The sequence below is a fragment of the Cyanistes caeruleus genome, chromosome 31 (genome assembly GCF_971803275.1).
Source record: "Cyanistes caeruleus chromosome 31, bCyaCae1.hap1.1, whole genome shotgun sequence".
Taxonomy (NCBI): domain Eukaryota; kingdom Metazoa; phylum Chordata; class Aves; order Passeriformes; family Paridae; genus Cyanistes; species Cyanistes caeruleus.
This window is the reverse complement of record NC_141731.1, coordinates 3,320,665-3,341,405: the sequence shown is the minus strand read 5'-3', so window position 1 is coordinate 3,341,405 and position 20,741 is coordinate 3,320,665. Positions and strand designations below refer to the sequence as shown.

The 20,741-nt window shown below is 48.7% G+C and overlaps 4 protein-coding genes across 4 annotated transcripts in view; 2 read left to right on the top strand and 2 right to left on the bottom strand.

Annotated features, from left to right (window-relative positions):
• The window catches only part of LOC147648735 (serine/threonine-protein kinase PAK 3-like), a 249,724-nt gene extending 230,774 nt beyond the window's left edge, over window positions 1–18,950 (top strand). The window contains exon 15 of the mRNA XM_086866530.1: window positions 18,826–18,950. The gene's annotated coding sequence lies outside the window, so the exon portion shown is untranslated. The remainder of the gene's footprint in view (window positions 1–18,825) is intronic.
• Window positions 1–20,741, bottom strand: part of LOC147648733 (uncharacterized) — a 394,698-nt gene that overhangs the window by 257,851 nt on the left and 116,106 nt on the right. The window lies entirely within an intron of this gene.
• The window catches only part of LOC147648734 (uncharacterized), a 288,691-nt gene that overhangs the window by 173,318 nt on the left and 94,632 nt on the right, over window positions 1–20,741 (bottom strand). The gene's annotated exons all lie outside the window — the stretch shown is intronic.
• LOC147648736 (uncharacterized) lies at window positions 6,177–18,950 on the top strand. The gene is made up of 14 exons (XM_086866541.1): window positions 6,177–6,567; window positions 8,227–8,264; window positions 8,707–8,838; window positions 9,976–10,320; window positions 10,767–10,856; window positions 11,256–11,427; window positions 12,901–12,964; window positions 13,661–13,709; window positions 14,088–14,200; window positions 14,793–14,910; window positions 15,333–15,432; window positions 15,897–16,093; window positions 17,443–17,580; window positions 18,697–18,950. Exons 1-14 carry the CDS (start codon window positions 6,291–6,293, stop codon window positions 18,814–18,816), a joined length of 1,953 nt encoding a protein of 650 aa, XP_086722667.1. The 5' UTR covers window positions 6,177–6,290; the 3' UTR covers window positions 18,817–18,950.

Genomic DNA, 20,741 nt, shown 5'->3' with positions numbered 1-20,741 from the left:
GTAAAGTTCTCTTAACTAATTATTTTTTAAACCACAAATCTCTTCTGCAGATAACGTTAATTGGAGTGTTTTCCTAGTAGCTGTAAATCATACCATATTTTAACCTTAGGTTCTAAAACCAGTTATTGCACGGTAACTTCTGTTAATATTCACCTTAAACACCTTTTTTTTTTTTTAACTTTCAAAGAATCACAATAATTTCTCCAGTAAAACTCCAAAAACTGCAACTGCATGAACTCATAATTACTTAAAACACAAAATCAACTCTAAAAGGGTATATAAAAACATTTTAAAAAACCAATGAACCGTGACTTTTTAACAAACTGGTACTATCCCGGTGCTTTTTCTTAGAGAGGGAGCGGGGGGTGGACTGCCCGCCCTGCTGCTGCTCTCTGCTGCTGTTATCTTTATTCACATTCTCCACATACTCTCGCAGGAAAAAAAAAAACAAAAAAACACCTCACAAAGTTAACTTTAACACATACAGTTGTTTCTCTCAATCTCTCTTGTTCACTGATAGAGGAAAAAAGGGGCACAATTTTTACAAAAGCAGGCGATGTTACACGAAAAGTCTCTCACGGTCAGGTGCTAACAATGGTGACCATTGCAGCTTATCAGCTTCTAATTACAGTGATGAATTTCGAACTAGATACCATATAGTTTGTGATTTTTTGGCAATTTTGTCTCTTTCTGAAGCTGTCTGAGCCACCTGTTCCTGCTCAGCTGTTTCTGTAATTGTTCAGTGTGGCCTTGGAACTTTTTCTGCACTGCTTCTGCCCCGGGGGTGCCCCCGCTCTCTGCGCACACCTCAGTGCTCCCCATGTCCCCCTGGTTTGGGTGGAAACCAATCTAAATTTGGATTCTTTTCCTCCAGGGTAGCAAAGTTGGAACTTAAATAAGATTGTAATGTTGAGAGTGACTCCATAAGTGAAGAAAATAGTTCAGGATATATCACATCCTGCCGTAACTGAACAGATTCTGTTCGTTGTTTCAGCGTTTGCTCTGGAATTTCTTTCTCATTATTTCCTTCTCTCTGACTCTCCCTCCCTCTTTCCATGGGCAGCACAGATAGGAGTGTTTGCCCAGCAGTGGGAGGCAAAGGCGTGAGCATACCCGTAAGCAAGAAGTCCAGGAAGCTCCTTGCACAAATCAAAACCCTTAAGCTGTGGCTTTTCTAAAAAGCAGGTAAATAAATCATGTGCTGCTTGCCTTTCCATCTTACCGTCAGCGCTGTTGCAGCCCTACAAGGTTTGGCAGCACGTTACGGCCAGGACTCTCCTCTGAGGTCGCCTGGGGCGCGGCACCGTTGCTTTTCGCCGTCCTTGCTGCGGAGGACCCGTCCCCTGTCGCCGACTCCCGTGGCCTTCGCTTTTTAATGTCCCAAAGGTCCCAAAGGTCCCAAGGGTCCCATTTGTTCGGGCGCCATTTGATGAGTTCGGCGGGAGACAAGCAGCACTCAATATGAATGATCAGCAAGTCTCATTTATTGGCAACTCCAAACTCCCTATATAACATCAATAATTAGGCTCACACCTAGTGCAAAAGCAAGCTCATTATTGGGTATTTTGTTTAAGGACAACTCCACCTAGTTCCACATTCTTGTGGTTGTTCATCTGTGCTGAATCCACATTCTTCTGATCACAGTGTCCTGTTCTCAGTTCACAGTTATCACTAAGGTCTTTCTGACATTGCAACATCTCATACCAACTACACTCTACTGTTGTTTAATTCTTTCTCAGCTAATTGCTGCATGGGAACACGACCTTTGTTAGCTAGCCACTCTTCCACACTGTTGAGCTTCGGGAGCCTCCCGGGAAGCACCAGCCCTCCCCAGCCCACCCTTGGTAGCACTTTTTCTTTTCTCTCTGCTGACGATTTTATCCCCAAAACTGCCGTGGGAACATTGTAACCAAGCACATCCTCCAGCGCTGCACTTTCCTCCTGTGAATTCCCTGTGCAGGGAATGTGTCTGTGCTTTTCCCTGCTCTGTTCACTGACAAACAAACCTGAGCCCGTGGGACAGTCAGAGCTCCTTCATGCCATGAAATCAGGTTGTGTTTCTCATGGCATGTTCTGGAGGAGCTTTTCTTGGTGTGTCTTGTGCTGCTGGAAATGACACAAGAGCCAGGAGGGAACAGAAGCTGCTGCTGCCCGTTGGCTCAGGGCCAGGGAACCAAGTTGTGCTCCCGGGCAGTTGGGCCCTGCTGGAAGCAGAGCCGCGTTTCCCTTGAGCAGCTCAAGCTTGTGACAGCTCCAAACAGGAAACCTCAGCAGAAAACTCTTCCTCCAAACTCAGCTGCTTTCCCTCCTGCAGCTGTTTGGGAAAGAGCCTCAAAGCACAGACTCTGCTGGGAGCCATTGGTGCATTTCCTCCCTCCCGGCAGCAGCAGCTCCTGAGCCCTTCACGGGCTCCTGGCCCTTCCCAAACCCTTCAGCTCCCTTGGAACTCTCAGCACTCACTAACATAGGTATTTCTTTCATATTTAAATTGCATTTAAACTTCTCTTTTTCTCTCCTCTCTATCTTTTTAATCTCCTCTTTATCTCCTTTAATCCCGTCAGCACCAGCAGGATGGGGATGGAGTCTTGGGGTGGGTGTGGGATGAACTGAGGATCCAGCAGAGAAGGGCAAGGCAGAGGGGAGAGGACTCAGCCAACCCTTCTCCTGCTCTCTCCTCCCCCAGGCTCCAGCTAAAGCAAGTCAGACTGGAAAGGATCCCACAAATGCTGTGTTCTCCTCCCTCTGAGCTTGGCTGGGGATCCTCAGCTTCAGCCTGGTGCAGTGGCTGAGATTCGCTAAATTGAGTTTTTTGGCTAATGCACTAAATAATGTGGTGGGTTTAGCGCTGGCTGAAATCTCCAGGGCACTTACTCATTTCTCACTGTGAGATATGGATTAGGAGAAGGGAAAACCAGGCTTAAAAGTTAGAAGGAATAAAGAAACTTTATTAACAGGACTATAAGAAATAAGAAACCAGAATAAAACCTCCAGAAACCTTTTCTCTCCCCAACCAACTTTTTCCTTTCTCAACTGACAGTGTAGGGACAAAACTTGGGATGTTAATGCAGTACCAACTATACGATAGCCTTTTCATCAGTATCTGTAGGGAGAGGAGTTTTCTCTTGTTATTCCATGGAGAGTTGTCCACAAGAAAAGACTTTTCTTGTGCTTTTTCCTTTCCATGAATAGCAGCCACCCAGGGCAAAACTCTGCCATCATGCCTTCCTCCCATTTCCACACCACTCTGAGGTGTGTTCACGGGCCATGAACTCAAGGGGTATTATTTTAAAGATTCAAGAGTTACTCTCTTCATCTGTCTTGGTGATCATCTCTGGGGACAGAAGTTTTCCTCTTCTCTCCCTGGGGACAAAGGATCTTCATCAGCTCTCATCTCTCTCTCTCTGTTCACGCATCTCATGGGATCACAGATACTCCACCACCTGCTTGGCTTCATCAATGGATACCTTTGCTCAGATTTACACTTTGAATCCTTCATTCCCCCCAATACTCTTTCATTAATGAAAGGAGTTATTTTTCAGAATGTTATTGTCCATCTCCATGGCCCTAGCAAAAGACTATTTCAGCTCATTAAAGCATCTCCTCATTCTCCTTCCACCTGAGGCTTGACTCTTCCTCGTACTGACCTTGATGTTTGATGTTGTCTTTTACGTGTCGATCGCTCCCACTTTGCGCTCTCTGGAGAGGGGATGAAGGCTGCAGGTCTCATCTGTGTAGTGAAAGGGTTAAATGTGGCCCAAGGTGTGGCAGGCATTCCTGGTGTGGGATTTCAGCTCAGCAGCCCCTGGAAGGCAGGGGACGGTTTCCAGCTTGGAGCCGTCTGTGCAGGCCATGGCGGGGATGGGCGAGATGTCAGCAGCCGTGGCCCGGCCCAGCTTAGGGCCGGGGTCCCCCTGGGGAGGGCTTCAGCCACCCCACTGGAATGGGACTGGGAGGGCTTCCCGGGAGGGGCCACAGCAGAGCCCGGCCTGGCCTGGGGCCGGGGGAAGTCCCGCAGTCTCCATCCCCCCAGCCCAGAGCCACTGGGCTCCAGCCCAGCCCCTCCAGGCCACACAGGCCGTGGGGAGCAGGGCCAGCCACACCACAGCTCCAATACCTTTCCAGGCTGCAAACAAAAAGAGACAACTTCCCCAGCTGGAGCTTTTAAAAGGTGCTATTCACAAAGGTGATCTCACTTTTCAGTGCTGCAAAATGCTGTCAGTTCTCAGAACTGGCCAGCTCTTGGCCTGATCTCAAGCAGAGAGAAACTCCCAGCAGCCGCTCTCAGAGAAATCACTTCTGTGGGTGTTTTCTGCTTTTATCTCTAAAATGCCAAACCACCACAGATGGCCTGCTGGGAAGGGGTTCGGTGCCCCCTCACCACCCCTCGGAGGGCAGAAAGAAAGAGAGCTTCCCACGTTTCTTTCCTCTCTTAAATCTGTTGTCATCAAAGTGTTTCCAGCTTTTCTAATTGGCTTAGCAATGGGCCTGTTCTCAGAGCCAGACAGTGATTGGTTTTGCCAGGCATGGAGAAAGCTTTTAGCAGCTCCTTTTAGCAGAAATAGCATTCCCATGGCTGGCTTCTTCCCTCCTCACCAAAATTTAACCCATGCAAAACCAACAAAACTGGCCACTGGTGGTCCTGGGGCAGGGGAACCTGCAGGCTTGGAGAAAACTTGAAGAACTTGTGTGGAGCCATTCAAAAACGTAACGTGGCTTCATATCTAGACACACAGCTAAAACCCAGCTATTTCTCTATTCTTTTTCTTTTCAGCTGAGAAAGGAAGTCACAGGTGATGGGGTCTCTATTCCACATCTCTTGGGTCCCTGCCTCATAGCTCCCAATTTGGATGAAAGTTACCCATTTGGTCCCTCTGGCTTCCTCCTCCCACCATCTCCTACATCTTCCCCCATTCTTCTGTGACTTTCTTCTTCTCTTTCCTTATGACCATTGCAGCCTCATCTCTGTGGCTCACAAATGTGCCCAGGGGGCTCCAGGGGTGAGGCACAGGCCCACATGCTTCTTTGAGATGCCCCAGCAGTGCTGCAGCAGGCTGATGGCTGTGCAGTTCCTTTGGCACAGGAACAGGCATTCCTGGGTTTAGTCAGAAGCATCAGTGGCCAAAATCCCAATTTCCTTTGGTTTAGTCCCACCTCAGAGCTCAGTTGTGGGGCAGGATGTGGGTGCTTGGGGCACTGCAGCGCATGAACGATGCACGGTCCCCAGGGGTGGTATATCTGGAAACATTTATTACAAGTGTACATCACTTTTGTGCTGTTTTTCCTATTGGGTTAGAATAGTGTGAGCCTGGATAGCCAATAGTATAAATGTTCAGATGGCTGCTAAGGAATAATAGTCATGATCAATTCCATATTAGCAACATCAGTTTTATTTCCCTAGGACAAGTGCTTGTATAACAATTTCTTCTGCAAACTACTCTGCTTCTGCTACTTGTTACATTTTAGAAACTCTGTTCCATCCATCCTGCCTTGACTGAGGAGCAACCTTTGTTCTCTTAGGACAAGTTCTCTTTGTTTTCTCTCTCCACAGAGCAGTCTTGGAGTTACTCTTGGATCTCTTGAACAACAGGGTTTGGCCCATTGTCAGGCTGTAAATAATGAGCGGTGGGACCACTGGTGCTGTTAAGTCGATTTATTGCTGGAATGCATCAGAAAAGGTCTCAGTCTGAAGGCATGAGATTTTGGAGGGGTAACAAGTGGGCCATAGCTCAAAGGTAGTCACGAGTTTCTTTGTTACACAGCAATATATCACATTTTGGCCCAATGGACAGCTGACATGGAGTTTATTATTACTTAATCACCTTTCACCTTTGCCAAGTTCTGCTGCACTGTGTCTGCTTTTCACCCAATACACTGCTAGCTCACCTACACACATGTGCTTCTTAGGATAATATTTAGATTCATAGCTTACTCTATAAAATCACACAATTACAGTTGAAATCTCTCCACCATCTCACTCAATGCAGTTTCTTATTTACTTATGGCATATTCTTACTTGCAGCTATAGGAACATAAGCTTATGATTTCTCGACTCAACGTCTGTGAACCTTTAGCATTGCATGAACCCAAGCTCCTTCCAAGGCTGTAAATTAAACCCTTCAGTATCTGTGGAAGTTTCTGTCATTTCCCACAGCCCAGCAAAGGATTTGTGACCCTTTGTGACAGAGGAGAACCTGCCAGGCAATTTTGTGTTTGCTGTAGGGAAGGTTGGGTTGCTCTGCATCAATTCCCAGAGCAGCGCAGAGCATTGGCTTTGTGATGTCAGGGCATGGATGCCACCTTGTCGTGGTGACATCCCAAGGTTGCCTTGGTGCACGGAAGGCCTCAGGCTCAGAGCAGCTCTTGGGCTTGCTCAGTGCAGGAGCATCCTCCTGCTTGAGGCGTTTGTCAGTGGGCAGCTGCACACTGACAGGAGCCTTGTTTGTTTTTGTGGTGGAGCAGAGTGTGCAAACTGGCACAGCAGTGCTACAATGATGGAGCAGCTCGCTGTTGCCGTTTGCACCATTTATGTCATTGGATATTCCGGCTATTATCTGACCAACCTGGCACGTAAGTAGAGGTTTTCCCTGGCTGGAACCTGAGCTGGCTTTTGTAGGTCTCCCTGCTCTTTCTTAGTGACCGGGTTGCTATTGAAACACAAAGACCATGAGGATGCCCCTGGTTTGGTAAAGCTCCTGTCAACACCTTCAGCAAAACACGGGGTGTCTGTAGCCAGGGGGCTGCGGGCAGCATTTGCAGGGCTTCTGTTCCCTCCACGGGAGAGCCTGTGGCAGCAGAGTCTGTCATTTCCTCACTTTGCTGGCTCAATCTCTTGGGGTGGCTTTACTTTTAAGATAGCTCTGAGAGCTGGGGAAGTTGAAACTGCTGGAGGCTGATGGGAGTTTTTTCTCCTGACTAATTCCTGGCCATGGGTGAGAATTGGCAGCGGTTTTAACTATTGAGAAGTGAGATCAACCTGTGAACACCACCTGAAGATGTGAGGCCGGGAATTTCTTGCTCTCTTTGGTTTCTGGCTTCTGAGGAGGTCACAGGGCTCTGTCTCGGCCTCCTCCCCCGCTCCAGGCCGGACAAGGCTGCAGAGGGCGGGGTGGGGGGAGAAACGGAGCCGGCCAGCCTGACTTGGTTTGCAGTTTCTGCCACTGAACTGAAACCTGACACCATCAACATCTGCAGCTTTAGCAAGATTTTAACTCTTTTACTACCTGCATGAGACTTGCAGATTAATCCTTTTTTTCCAGAGAGAGGGAGAGGGAGTGATCAACCATCAACCCATCAAAGAGAGTGAAGAAACAAATTAAATTGAGAGGGGGAAGAGAAAGAAGGAGATGCTTTAATAAGCTGAAATATTTTTCTGTTAAAGCTATGGGCATGGACAGTAGTGTTCTGAAAAAATCTCCTTTAATTCATGACAGAGTATATTGGGAGGAATGGAGAGTTTCCAAGTGTGGATTTTGAGCAAATGATGAAGTAGTTGTGACACTGTGAGATGCTGGAACAGAGGGGGAGAAGTAATAGTTGAAGATTTGTGTCTTTTAAGAAGCAAAAAAGAAAACTTCTGTTTCCAGGGGGGCTCAGAAAAACAGATAGAGAACTTTTGCCTTTGAATAACTCATTCATAAAAATGACATCCCTGGACTCATGACCCATAACACACCTCAGAGTGATGGGAAATGGGAGGAGACAACTGATGGCAGATTTCTGGGCAGCTGGCATCAGAGAAATAGAAAGCTATGAAGAAAGATAGTTTTCATGTGAAAAACTCCATAGATAGCAGAAGAAGACTTCTGTTTCTCTGCAAAGACTGATGAAAAGACTCTAGCAGGAATTGGGACTGTTGTAAACACCAAAGATCCAAAGTTTTTTGTCTCCATGTTGTCATGTAAACAAGGGAATGGTTGGGTAGTGGGGGAGAAAAGGGTTGTTCTGGAAGTTTTATTCTGGTTTCTTATTCTTGTAGTTTTTGTCAATAAACTTTCTTTATTCCATTTAAGTTTTAAGCCTGTTTTGCTCTTGTTCTAATCCATATCTCACAGCAAGAAATAAGTAACTTTTCTAGTGATTTTTTAGTTGCTGCTTTAAACCACACCAGTCAAGCAGGACACCTTTGAAAATGCAGACTAGGAGATCTTCTCAGATGCTGTTCTAAATAGGCCACGGTTCTCTCCTCTTTTCTCAAAGAATTTGGTTCTTTTTCCTTGCCCACTGCAGGTCATCTGAGCCGTGTGTTCAGAGGTGCCGATCCTGAGGTGAGTCAGAAAGGAACATTTGATGCTCCTGGTGTTTCAGAATTGTGCAGGGAACTGTGAGCTTGGCCTGTGGCAGTAGAGTGCAGAGGGCCAGCTGGGTGGGCTGAAAGAAGATCCATTTCCATGTTTACAACAGCAATAGCAAAGGCATTGTTGGCTATTTCCTAATTTTCCATTGCAGAGCTTTAAAAGAACTCAAAGCTCAGATTTGCAGAGAGAACGTTGCTTGCTGATAGTAGCCAGGGTGAACTCTCTAATTCAGAGCTATTTGCAGCCTGGCTGAATTAACCCATTTTAATTTACTTGGAGAGACTTAGAATCCCATTGCTATCAAAGCTGATGATTTGTGCTTGGTAGAGCTGGTTGTAGAAATAGAGCTGAATAGAAATAAGGTTCTAAATGATAGGAGCTGCCTGTCCCTAACTCCACCATCTGTCCACAGAGCCCAGAAGCAAGAGCAGACTCTGCTGTGGCTCCCTCTGCTCCTGGAGAAGAGGCCAAAGAGGAGCAAAATAAGCAAAAGGAGCACGAGCCTCCAGCTGTGGTCACAGCCCAGCCTGACCATGCCCAGACAGTAAGTGCCAGTGCTGGGTGCTGCTGTCTTTAGTGCAAGGCAGAGCTGCAAGTTTCTGAGCAGCCAGCACTTGCTGTTGCTGGCTGAGGATGCTGAGTGCTGGAGTCCTGCCAGCACCCAGCCATTCCCCCATCCCGTGGCAGCTGGAAATTGGGCTTTGAGCCGTCGTGCTGAGGCCCCAAAGCGCTGCTGCCTGCGGGTGAGCAGCTGGCTGCTTGGCTCAGGGAAGCTCTGTCTCTTGGCTTCTGCCAAGCCATGGCCAAGGGCTCACACGGCATTTCTGGGGCTCACAGGGCTTGCTTTGTTTGCTGTCCCTTTTTGGAAACCTCTGCATGACCTGGAGAAGTGTTCTGCAGTTTTCTGGAGTAATTCTTCACTTCTGCAGAGTCTTTTAGGCCACCTGTCTTTTGGCTTTTGATAAGCTGCAAGGAGATGATTGTGTTGTCCATGAAGCTGCGGCCGGCCATTCTTGTCCTGTGTGGCCAAAGAAACAAACTGTGTAGTTCTGAACCCTTCTTCTGAGGCAAAATCCACAAGTGGCAAGTTTCTCTTGATACGTTTTGTGGTGAAGTCTGCAGCTTTGGAAACTGCATTGGAGCCTAGTGTGGGGGCAAAGCTGCAAGTCCTTGAGTGCTGTCTTTTGTTGCTAAGAACCCCTTTAGAGATGGTTGTTTTTTCTCCTCAGAGCTGTTTTCCTCCTCCTGCCTCTTCTGTCCTGACACTCCCTGTTTAACCTATAAATTTCTGCCTGTCCTAGTGAGGTGAGACAATTCCATGGTTTAGGTGGTTTTTGGTGACTTTGGTCATACATGCATTACATGACACATGGCTTCCTTCATTGGCATCCCTAGGGGTGTGTCAATTAATTTGTTGGTGGGGCCTTTTGAGGATCTCTGTCACTGCCACTCAGAATTCTCAGCTGACAAAAGAGGGAGGAGAAATACCTTGGTCCTCTTCCATATCCTGAGGTGGCCATAGAGGCTCTCTGAGCTGCAGCAGAGGATCCAATTGCACACATCCTTGTCTCCTGAATGAGCAGGATTTCTAACAAGAGTGTGGATGTCAGAAGGGCAGGAGTGGCAGGGCAGGCCTGAAAAGGGCAGCTCCCAGGCACTTGCTCTCCATTTGTGTGTACAGAACATCGAGGCAGAGCCCCAGGCAGAGCTGCCCGAAGCTCCGATGGCCATCATGGCAGTGAAGAGGAGGCCTGAGGAAGAAAGGAGAAACATCGAGGAGGAGATGAATCTCCACTGGCAGAGAGGAAATCAACGAAACCAGGTGAGTGAAAGTGAGGCAGACACTCCACTCATGGAAATTCCTCTCTGTCGCTCTTCACAGGCCTCCGAGGAGGAGCTTCTGGCAGAGCTGCAGGAAGCTGAGGCTAGGATCAGGGCAAGAGAGAACAGGCTGGAGGAAGAAAGGAGAATCATCCAAGAGAAATTAGATCTCCTCGCTCAGCAGCAAGAGGCTCTAGAAAATCGAGTGAGTGAAAGAGCGACAGGCACAGCAGTCACTGCAGTCTGGTGCTTTCTGCCCTTCTTGCCTTTCCTCTGCAGAGCAGCAGGGGGCTGGGCTGATGCCTCTCAGTGCCATCCTGCTGTAGTGTCTATCCCAGCTGCTTGGAAGGACATTTCCTGCTGTGCTCAATCTCAGCTGCTGCCCTGGACAGTGGCACCAGTCATTTGCCCCTTTTGCCAGCACTCATCTCAAGGGATTCCTGCTGGCCTGCTCCTGCTCTCCTTGTTTCTTCAGGGCTTTTTGCAAGTGAACACAGTCCCCCAGACAGATTTGGAATACAAGCTGCAAGCTGTCTGTATGCCTTGGTGAATCTGCTGCTGTGCTGCTCTTTCCCTTTGCTCACAGTCAATGAGCCTTGGCACACAGGGACAAGCTGTGGTCTCTGACTGCTTTGTTCTCTTTGACTTGAGGTGGACGTGTTGATATCTCACCTGGCAGCCTGCGAAGGCTTCCAGCAAATGCCGGCTGATGAAGAGCCCCAAGGTCGGCGGGAGGCACAGGTACTGTCCCAAGCACAAGTGCTGCAGGCTGAGCACCTTCTGAAGATGGTGCAGGAAAAGAGGACTGAGGGGGAGGAGCTCCAACATTAGAACAAGGAGCTGCAAATGTGTCTGCAGCCCTTGGAGGGGGAAAGGGATCCGTGGGAGGAAGTGGAATGGTCGTTGTTGCAGTCATCCTTCAGAAAATCCAGGAAAATGGAATATGAAACTGGCCATCAACTTGATTAAAACCAACCTTGGGTTTTGACCATTTGGTTCCAGAAGTGGGCATCCAAAAAATCCAGTTGATGAGCTTTGCATGTGGCTAACAGCAACTTCCTAAGGGCTTGCATTTGAAAAGGGAACTCGGGGTAATCTCTGCCAGCCAGCTTCCTGACACAAACTCCTTTCTTCTCGCAGATCTACACAGGCTCTTCCATTCAATCTGCTGCAGCAGCAGCAGCAGCAGCATCTAAAGGAGCCTTTGTTGCCCAAGCTGAGCAGTGGAGCCGGGGCAGTTTGTCCATTTCCAGCAGTGACACATCTGCTGCTCAGCTCCAGGAGAGCCTGGGAGACTTCGTGGAGCAACTGAGTACGTCTGGTGTATTTCTTGTCTGAGGGACAGTGTATTGTGTGCACGTGCCAGCAGAGCTGTAGCAAATGATCCTCCTCACTTTGGTGTCCCAGAGACATTTAGGACTCCCCACAGGAACTGCTGTGCTCTGAGGCAGCGAGAGAGCGCTCTGGCTGTTCCTGCTGCCTCTGAGGGCAGCTTGGACTGGCTCGGCTTTGCCTGGCATTCCCTTGCCACTAAAGGCAGAAGCAGGAATTGTTCTTGGATCAGCAGGAGGCTGTGGCCTAGCAAATGATCTATGCAAGTTCTGTGTGGTAGTGGCCAAACTGAACAGAGTATTTAATTCCTAAATTCTCCTTAGACTCCCGACTTCCCACCTGTTGTCAGCACCAAAAGACTTCACAGAAACTGATTTGGGATTTGTCTTTTTGTTGTGGTTCTGTTTTCTGTGTGGTGTTTTTTATAGATTTTTGTTTTGGTTTTGGTGGTTTTTTGGTAGGTTTTTTTTTCTCCATCCTGAAAGAGCTGTTCTGCCCCATGTGTCTTACTGGTGTCATTTTTAGGACTGTTCTTATTGCCTCTACTACATCTACAAGGTTTTTATGAGAATGCTGTATTTTTGTCAGTGAGGACTCCTTTGAAAGAACATCAGGTGACAGCAGAAACAGAGAGCAAGAGATGTTTTCATTGGGCCCACAATGAAGAAACAGATACTTGTATAACAATCTGTAATTAATATCCTAGTTTTATTTTTCTAAAGATGTGTCCAAGAGACACATCCACGTGGTGTGATCAGATAAAACAGCACTGCAGGCATTTCTCAGGAGCGAGCCTGCAGCCCCTGTGCTGTGTATTCCTCAGATCCATGGCACGTTTTCATCCCTGATTCCCAGCCATTCCCATGACTCTTAGAATCCTACCTATTGGCCCAAGCCCTGCTCAGATCAGTCTCTGGGAAAACACATCAAGCCCTCTGTGATTCTGCAGCACAACCCATTTAATCTGCTTCTTGCCCATAACAGCTGCCAGTGCTGTGCTCTCAGAAAAGACCTGGTGGGGCTGAGAAAAGATCCCAGCTGATTTGGTGTCTACCTTCACCTGCTGGGACACAAAAGGGCCTTGATCTGCACCTGGCTGTGTCTGATCTCCAAGGCAATGCTGGTGTGTCCTGAACGGGGGCCACAGCTTGTCAGGGGCTCAGGCTGGCTGTGTCTTCTTGCCATTGCTTGTCAGTGCTCATGCTTGGCCTTTGCCAGCCTTGTGCTGTGCCCTGCTGTGCCCTCTGTGCTTCATTTCCTTCCAAGGACTGGACAAAATCAGTCTCTCTGCTGCCCATTTGTACTGCACAACTGCCTGTCTTGTTGCTGCTGTGCTTGCTGCCCAGCTGACCACAGAGGGTTCAGAGCCCCAGACAGCGGGGCTGCCTTTGGCATCTCCTGCAAGTTCAGATCTCTGCCTGAAAGTCAGCATCTTGCATTTTGTTTCCCTCAGGGAGGATGGTGAACAAGGAAAATCCCATCACAAAATACATTGAACTGGAAAGTCTTGGCAGCGGGTGAGTCCAACCACAGTCACTTCTACACAGCCATGGGCCAGGTGTTTCACTGGTGGAATATCCATCAAGTGGGAAGTCAGACAAGTTGTCCACATGTTTAGACAGCGGGCTTAGTCTGCCCCATCTCTCAGTACTGGCCAGAATTTGTCAAGTGTGCTCAGAAGGCATTGTCAAAGACATCTCCATGCTGCCAAGGTCTTGCCTGCAGCAAGGAACAGAACCTGGTAAATCTGCTTGTCTCTCAAGTGTGGGACAGCTCAGGATTCATTTCCTTCACATTTTTGGATGTCTCCAAATCATCTGGCCACACTAATGAAAGGAGAAGAATCTTGCTTGCCTGAAAGCACAACCTACCCCCAATGAGAGCTGTCAGATAACAGTTCTCAGGAACATTTCTCTCCAAGAGTTTGCTAAAGGAAATACTCCGTGCTCAGGATTAGAATTGCACAGTTTAGAAGCTGATAGCCGAGATGAAGGAATAAGCTGCCTTTTGGAGCTGAGGCAGTAAAGCCCAAGGCTTCAGGAACAGGCCCAGTGCCCAGGCACTTGAGGGGAAAATGCATCATCTGCCTTCTGGCAGACCCCTCCTGCAACCTGCAGCTTTTAGGCATTTACAGCAGAGCTCTCCTGTCTGGACTGGCTTTCAGTGCAAGATCTAAATGGCTTCTCCTTTCTTTGCTGCTGTTTTGTTTCTAGGGGTTTTGGAGAGGTTTCCAGAGCACTTGACATGGCAACAGGAGGAGAGGTAAATGTCAACAGCCCCTGCAGCCTCTGCTGCTCTCCAGGCCTTTCCCCACTGCTGACAGCTGTGGCTGGAGCTTTGAGTAGAGCTGTGCTGAAAAGGCACAAGAAGCACAGACTGGAGCCAGCCTGCAAATTGCACTTGGAACAGGCTTTGTGGACAAGGCAAATCGCCAGTGGCCACATGTCCTGTAACTGGCCCCCAAGGGAGCAGAGAAATGGGCTGTTGCAATGTCACTCCCTAATTACTCCAGTGATGAGGTCTAATCACAAGGCACTTGGGCACAGCTTGGCTGTGCCATTCCAAAATCACTTGCTCCATGTGTGTTGTGGTCTCATGCTATCAATTTTCTCAAATTACTCCTTTTCAATGTCATTTGAGGTGGCCATAAAGAAAATAAATGTGCAAGGAGTGAATAGGAAGATACTAACCATGAATGAAATCAGGATCATGGAGAGTAATAGGAGTCCCAGGATCGTGAATTACTTAGCCAGGTGAGTGGTCACGGTCCTATCCCTTGAATGTTTCTTTACATACTACAAGCATGAGAGCTTAAAACCCCACTTTGGTCAGTGGCAGGAAATAGAGTTGTTAATGATTATTTCTCTACTTATCTCCAATGGATGGGAAGAGACTGCATTTTGTCTGCATGAATCCACCCTGGCAAATGCAGACTGAACATTGTTCAAAACCCTGCATCAGCCCTATCTTAAGAATTCAACACCTTCTAAGTTCATTGCCTCCACAGTTCTTTGGGCTTGAGTTTTTCAAGTTTCTTAAATGCTGATGAACCATCCAAGAGAGGATTGCCCTTGCATTGTTGCCCCTCTTTTCCATTGCTGTGTATGCCAGGAAGACTAGGTGCTTATTTCCAGAAATGCCATGCGTGACAGGTTTTTTATCTGGGCTCTTCCTAAACTGCCTTTCTCCTTGAGACAGCACAGACTGCAAACACTGCACAGCCTAGAGGCAATGTCTATGCCTTTTCTTCTGCCCTTGTCTCCAAGGGACCCAGAAACAAGACTCAAGCAAAAAACCAACCTAGCCGTGCATGTTCACCTGCATGGCCTTGTTTCCTTTTTTCAGCTACCTTGTGCATGAGGAACTCTGGTTGGTGATGGAGTACATGGACGGAGGCACTCTGAGAGATCTCATCGACGAGATTCAAATGTCTGAAGGAGAGATTGCAGCTGTCAGTCGGGAGGTCAGGGATCCCATCTGTGCTTCCAAGGCCTTGAGCTGCATTGTCTGGGAAACAGGGGCTCAGAATGGGAGTGATTTCATGGGCCAAGCTTGGTTTCTGTGCTGCTCCTCGGCTATGGGCAAGCAAGAGCATCTCAAGGGAACTGTCTGCCAGTGCCCCTACACTCACTGGACTCACTTCCTGTACTCTTATCCCCTGCTCTTGTATTCTAGCTCTGTCTCATGCATTGGCATTTGCAGTTCTCCACTGAGAAAGGTGCTGCTCTGCTACTGTGGGAGCAGCAGGCTCTTGCTCTCAATGGCGCTGTGTTCTGCCATTCCTCCCCATTCCCCTGCAAAGGGAACCTTCCACAGCTGTTTCCTTTCTTGTGGGATGAACTCACAGCACTACTTTTTGCCCCCCGGTTCTCTTTTCTCTCTCAGTGCCTGCAAGGACTGGATTTTCTTCACTCCAACCATGTGATCCATCGAGATGTCAAGAGCAACAACATCCTTCTCAGAACCGACGGCTCTGTCAAGCTGGGTCAGTGTATTCTTGCTCAGCTTCAGCCTTCCAGGAATGGGGGGTGTGGGGCTGCTTTCAGTGACTGCCAGCTCCCCAAAAATGCTGCTGCTGGCAGTGCAGGGGTCCCCCCTGCTGTGGGCTGAAGGCACAGTTGCAGGGTGCACACAGCTATGACAAGGAACCACAAGCAGCCAAGAGTGCTATTGCTCTGTGTGTGTCTGTGTGTGTTCCTTCCAGAGGGAGGGAGCTGCAATCTAAACCTTCAGGGGAACAAAAGGCACTGCTGGAGGAAGTGTAAGAAATGGGGGGATGTTTGAAGTAGCCAATTCATATTTCCTTGGCTAAAGCCCTAAGGAAACAGAGCAGGGAGTGTTGTCCAGGAAATTCAACTGCACATTCTCAAACTTCTACCGGGGAATTCTCTGGCTTGGTTTCCTAATTGAGAGTATTAAAATTAAAAGAGTATTTTGCTTTCTCCTCAGCTGATTTTGGCCTTTCTGCTCAGCTCACCCCTGAGCAAAATCAGCGGTGCTCGGTGATCGGGACTCCTTGGTGGATGGCACCTGAAGTGGTGAAACGTCAACCATATGGCCCCAAAGTGGACGTGTGGTCTTTTGGAATTGTGGCAATTGAAATGGCCGAACAAAAAACTCCTTATGACAGTTTCACTGCTCGATCGGTAAGGAGCAAATACTCTCTGATCCCGCTGTCTTTCTCACCTGTCCCGTGTTCTCTGCTCACTGCACAAAATCCCATGGCCATCTGCTGGAAGTACTTCCACCAAGGCCCCTTCTACAAATGGCCCTGCAGCACATCAGCATCTGCTGGAGCTTTGGTTGCAGCACTGGGGGAACTCAAGCCTTACCTCGCCCAAACCATCTCCATTCTCAGGCAGCATTTTGCTTTGCCTTACAAGTCGTTCCAGCTCTTTTGGCTGTGTAGATGGCCCCAAGAATAGGAAACAAGCATCTCAGAGCTGCTGTTATCTTTCCAGAAATGAAGCAAAGAAACTCAAAGCAAACCAAGTTTCTAAAACAGTGCTTTTGAGAGAAGAAGTGCAGCCCCATTCTTCTCACAGGGAAACTTGTCTGAAACCCAGAGATGAGGCTGTAAAGCCAGAGTCTCTTCTGCTTCTTGTGCAGTGCTGCTGAGACACTCAGTGACCACCTTCTTTCCTAACCCAAGCCACTTTCTCCATATCACCAAGCTGGAGCCTGGTGACGGGGAGAGCCTGCCAAAACCTCCTGTTTGTTTCCTGGCACTTTCTGGGATGGGCACAGCGTTAATGCATTGACTTGAGAATCCAATGAGCACAGGGTTACCACAGGGATGACACTTCTGATTTCACCATGAATATTTTCCTTTTGCCACATAAGGGAACCTGAAATTTTCAGAGTGCTGAGAGACAGAGCTGCAGGTGGCTCCTGTGTGCCCAAACAGGCATTTTCAACCCAATACATTTGTGGAGGCATCTTAATGTGTCTGTGTTGAAAATGAGATTCCAAAGGTTTGTTTCCTTCCCTGAGGAACACCTGCTGCATTTCCTTTCTTTTCTTCCAATTACCATCATTTTCAAGAACAAGACAATAAGCTGGATGAGTTTTGTTTTATGGCAGCTGTGCTTAAGGGACCAACAAGCACTGCAGAGATTCTTTTCACATAAGAATCCTTGGAATAGTACAGTTAGTTAGAATAGCAAAATCCCTCTTCCAAAAAGGCTGCCAAGCTGCTGGGAATCCTCCGAGAAGGAAACATGTATTTGCTGATGTAGTTGCCACTAACTAGATCAGGCAATGAAATCAGCTGCCAAGGCAAGATCTGCTGGATGTTAGCAAAGCTGTGGCTTTGGGGCTTGGGTTTTTTCATGATACAGGAAAGTTGTCATCCAAATGCTACAGGAAAGTCATCTCTGCCTCTCTGCCAGGGCAAAAACTGCCACTGCAGAGTGGAGCTTAAACAATGGGCTCTGGGAGAGCAGTTCCAGATGGGAAAGAAGCAGGTGGAGCCTTGTGTTTCCTTTTTCCCCAGGCTAAATTCCACATAGCCACAGAAGGGACCCCACAGCTGCGGCAGCCCGAGCAATTCTCGCCTTTGCTGCGTGACTTCCTGAGCTGCTGCCTGCAGAAAGGCGAGGCGCAGCGCTGGTCTGCCAAGGAGCTGCTGCAGGTAAAATGCCAAAAGGGCTGCAGGTGAAACAGTGTCCCAGGGATGGGCTCCTCCTCCACTGAAATCCAAGGCATCAGATGAGCCCCCATCCTCCTCCCTTCCAACTTTGGTGCTGTTCAGCTGACAGTGGGGAGCAATCCTAGACTGGGCTGGGCTGGCAGGGAGTGCTGGGTTTTAGCGCTGGCTAAAATCACCAGGGCACTTACTCATTTCTTGCTGGGAGCTCTGGATTAGGAGAAGGGCAAAACAGGCTTCAAACTTCAAAGGAATAACAAATTTTATTATCAGGCCCACAAGAATAAGAAAGGTCTCATCTGTGCAGTGAAAGGGTTCAATCTCACCCAGGTGATGGCAGTCACGGTGTTGGATTTCAGGCTGTGCTGGGCCCCTCTCTCTGCCCGGGAGCCGCTGGGAGGGGAGGCTCGGCCTGGAGCCGTCGCTGCACGCCGGGGAGAGGGTTTAGTGTGGGCAAGATGTCAGCAGCCGTGGCCTGGCCCAGCCTGGGGCTGGGGTCCCGCAGCCTCCATCCCCCGCCCGGGAGCCGCTGGGCTCTGGCCCGGCCTCCCCCAGGAGCACAGGCCGTGGGCGAGCAGGGCCGGCCTCACCAGAGCTCCGTTACCTTCGGGCTCCGGAAGCAAAGAGGGCCAGTGCCCGGGCTGGTGCTTTTCAAAATGTGCATCATCACAGAGGCGCATCTCATTTCTAAATGGTGCAAAATGTTGTCAGTTCTCAGAACTAGCCAGCCATTGGCCTGTCTCAGACACAGGGGAAGCTCCCAGCAGCTTCTCTCAAAGAAATCACTTCCGTGCAGGGTTTCTTACTTCTTTCCCTAAATGTCAATTCATCTCAAACTAACACACAGGGACATGGAAAGGTCATCTAGTCTGTGTCCTGCAATGAGCAGGGACATCTTTCAAGAGATCAGGATACTCACACCTCAGATATTTCCAGGGGTGGGCCACCTACCAGCTCTTGGGGCAACCTGTGCCACTCTTGCCCCATGCTCCTGACCTACTCTGACTCAATCCCCATTTCATTTAAAAAGTATTCCCCTGCCTTTGAAGCTCTTAGCTTGGAAAATCATGCTTTCTTGTTGTTTTCATTTCCTTTCTGCAGCATCAATTTATAACATCGGCCATGCCTGGGTCCAGCCTGGCACCTCTCATTGTTGCCGTGAAGAAGTGGAAGGAGGAGGCAGGAATGCCTCAATCAATTTATAAACTGTCTTCTCCATGAAAAACTTAGAGTAGGATTATAGAGTAGGGTTGTAGAGTAGGATTATAGAGTAGGATGGTAGTGTAGGTTTGTAGTGTAGGTTTGTAGTGTAGGATTGTAGAGTAGGATTTTAAATAAAATTTCTAAAATCTCAACTCCTTTGGAACATTTCTCTCCTTCTGACCCTGTGAGAAAGCTCAACATTTCCTTCTGAATTGTCAGTTTTTTATCAGAGGTGGAAAGTGACATTGATGGCTTCTTTGGTACAGTTTGTAAGGGGGGAAGGCTCCTCTTCATTCATCCTCTCCAGACCACAATGCCTTTGGAATATGGCCAACTGGACAAGTTTTGCCCAGCTCTGACATTTCTATTTGAGGTAGAAACAGCAATGGAATTTGCAGGAAAAACCAAAGGAGGAGCAGTGCAACGCAAACATCCCATGCAGATGCAGGCTGTGCAGATGTGACTCGAGAGTATTTGGGTTCCTGCCACTTGGATTTGTATCCCTAAGAGAAATCTCTTTGGCTGGAGGAGAGTCTGGCTGAAGAGAGAAAGCAGAAAGAGCAGTGAGGGTGCTGTGCAAGGTCTCCTGTGGTGCAGAGCTGTCAGCGACTGTGAGGTGAGAGCGGGCCCGGCCTTGGCCAGGCTGGAGCCCCAGCAGAGCCCTGGCAGAGCCCGGAGAAGCCTGAGCCTCGGCACAGGCAGGCTGGAAGGAGGCCCTTGGAGCTGCAAGAGGCAGCAGCCTGGCCCTGGCTGCCTCTTGCTGGCACCAGGCAAATCCTCCGCTCTCAGAGCCAAGCTGGCAGCTGGCTGCTCCTGAGGGGAAGCGGCGCCGTGCTGGGCACAGCACACACTGGTGCCATGGGCTGTCTGGAGTCTGCACAGGAGAAGAGAAAGGCAAAGAGCAGCCCAGGGCTGCTGCCCTGCCTGACCATTGCTGCTCTTCTGCCGCCTGCCCTGGAACTGCTGGCAATGGTCAGCAGTGTGTGCAGCACTCTGGGCACAGGGGGAGGGAGCCGGGCTGCTCCGCAGGCTCCAGCACAGGGCAGTGTCCTTCAGGCACGGCATTTCTGCCAGAGGAACCGAGGCCAGCGTGAGGCACTGACAGCAAGTCAGGGCACATCTGCATGAGCCAGTGCCTCACACAGCTCTGGGACCAAGCGCCTGCAATCCTGGAGCTCTGCACTGAGCCACAGCAAAGGTGTGAAATGCAGAGGGTTTTGCAGAAATATTCAGGGACACCAGGCCAGCCTGCTTGGTGCTCTCTGGGGCACAGCAAGCACTGTGCAATGCAGCTCGGAGCTGCTGGCAGAGAGGGACTATGGGCATGTGCCTGAGGCTTGTTCTTGAGTAGTGATTTGGGAGGGAGCAGAAGGGTCTCAGTAGGCAATTGATGTTTTCTTCATGAATTGCTGAATGAAAGACACAATGTGGCCTCAAACAGCAACAGAACTTGCAGAACTTACTGACCATAAGTTTGTGTTGAATTCCCAGAAAAGATAAGTGTTGAAGTGTAACAAAAAGGCCTTTTGAATTCAGTTAGCTCCTGAGCCTTCATCAAAAACAACCACCAGGAGGCTGACAACTACATGCAGAGCCCTGCTGCATGGGCTTCCACAATCATGGAATTAGAAAATATGAAGCTTAGGAAAGTAGAATGTGCCCATCAAGTTAAAAAAGTTTAAAAGCTTGTCCTGTGCAAAGAATGGACAAGTGAGTTTGTGGTGGAGCTTCCCCCTCACTCCTGGTGTTGAATAAACGAATCCCTGCTCTGTAGGCCCTACACTATGGAGTACTGTTTTCTTGACTACTATTTGTGCATCATAATCACGCTATGCTTTTCACTGTCTTCTTAGAACCTTCCAGGCATAAAGTGAGTAAGACAGTGAGTTGTGTATTGATAGGGCCGAAGAAACATTTCCAAATGCCATCCTGGGAAAGGAAAG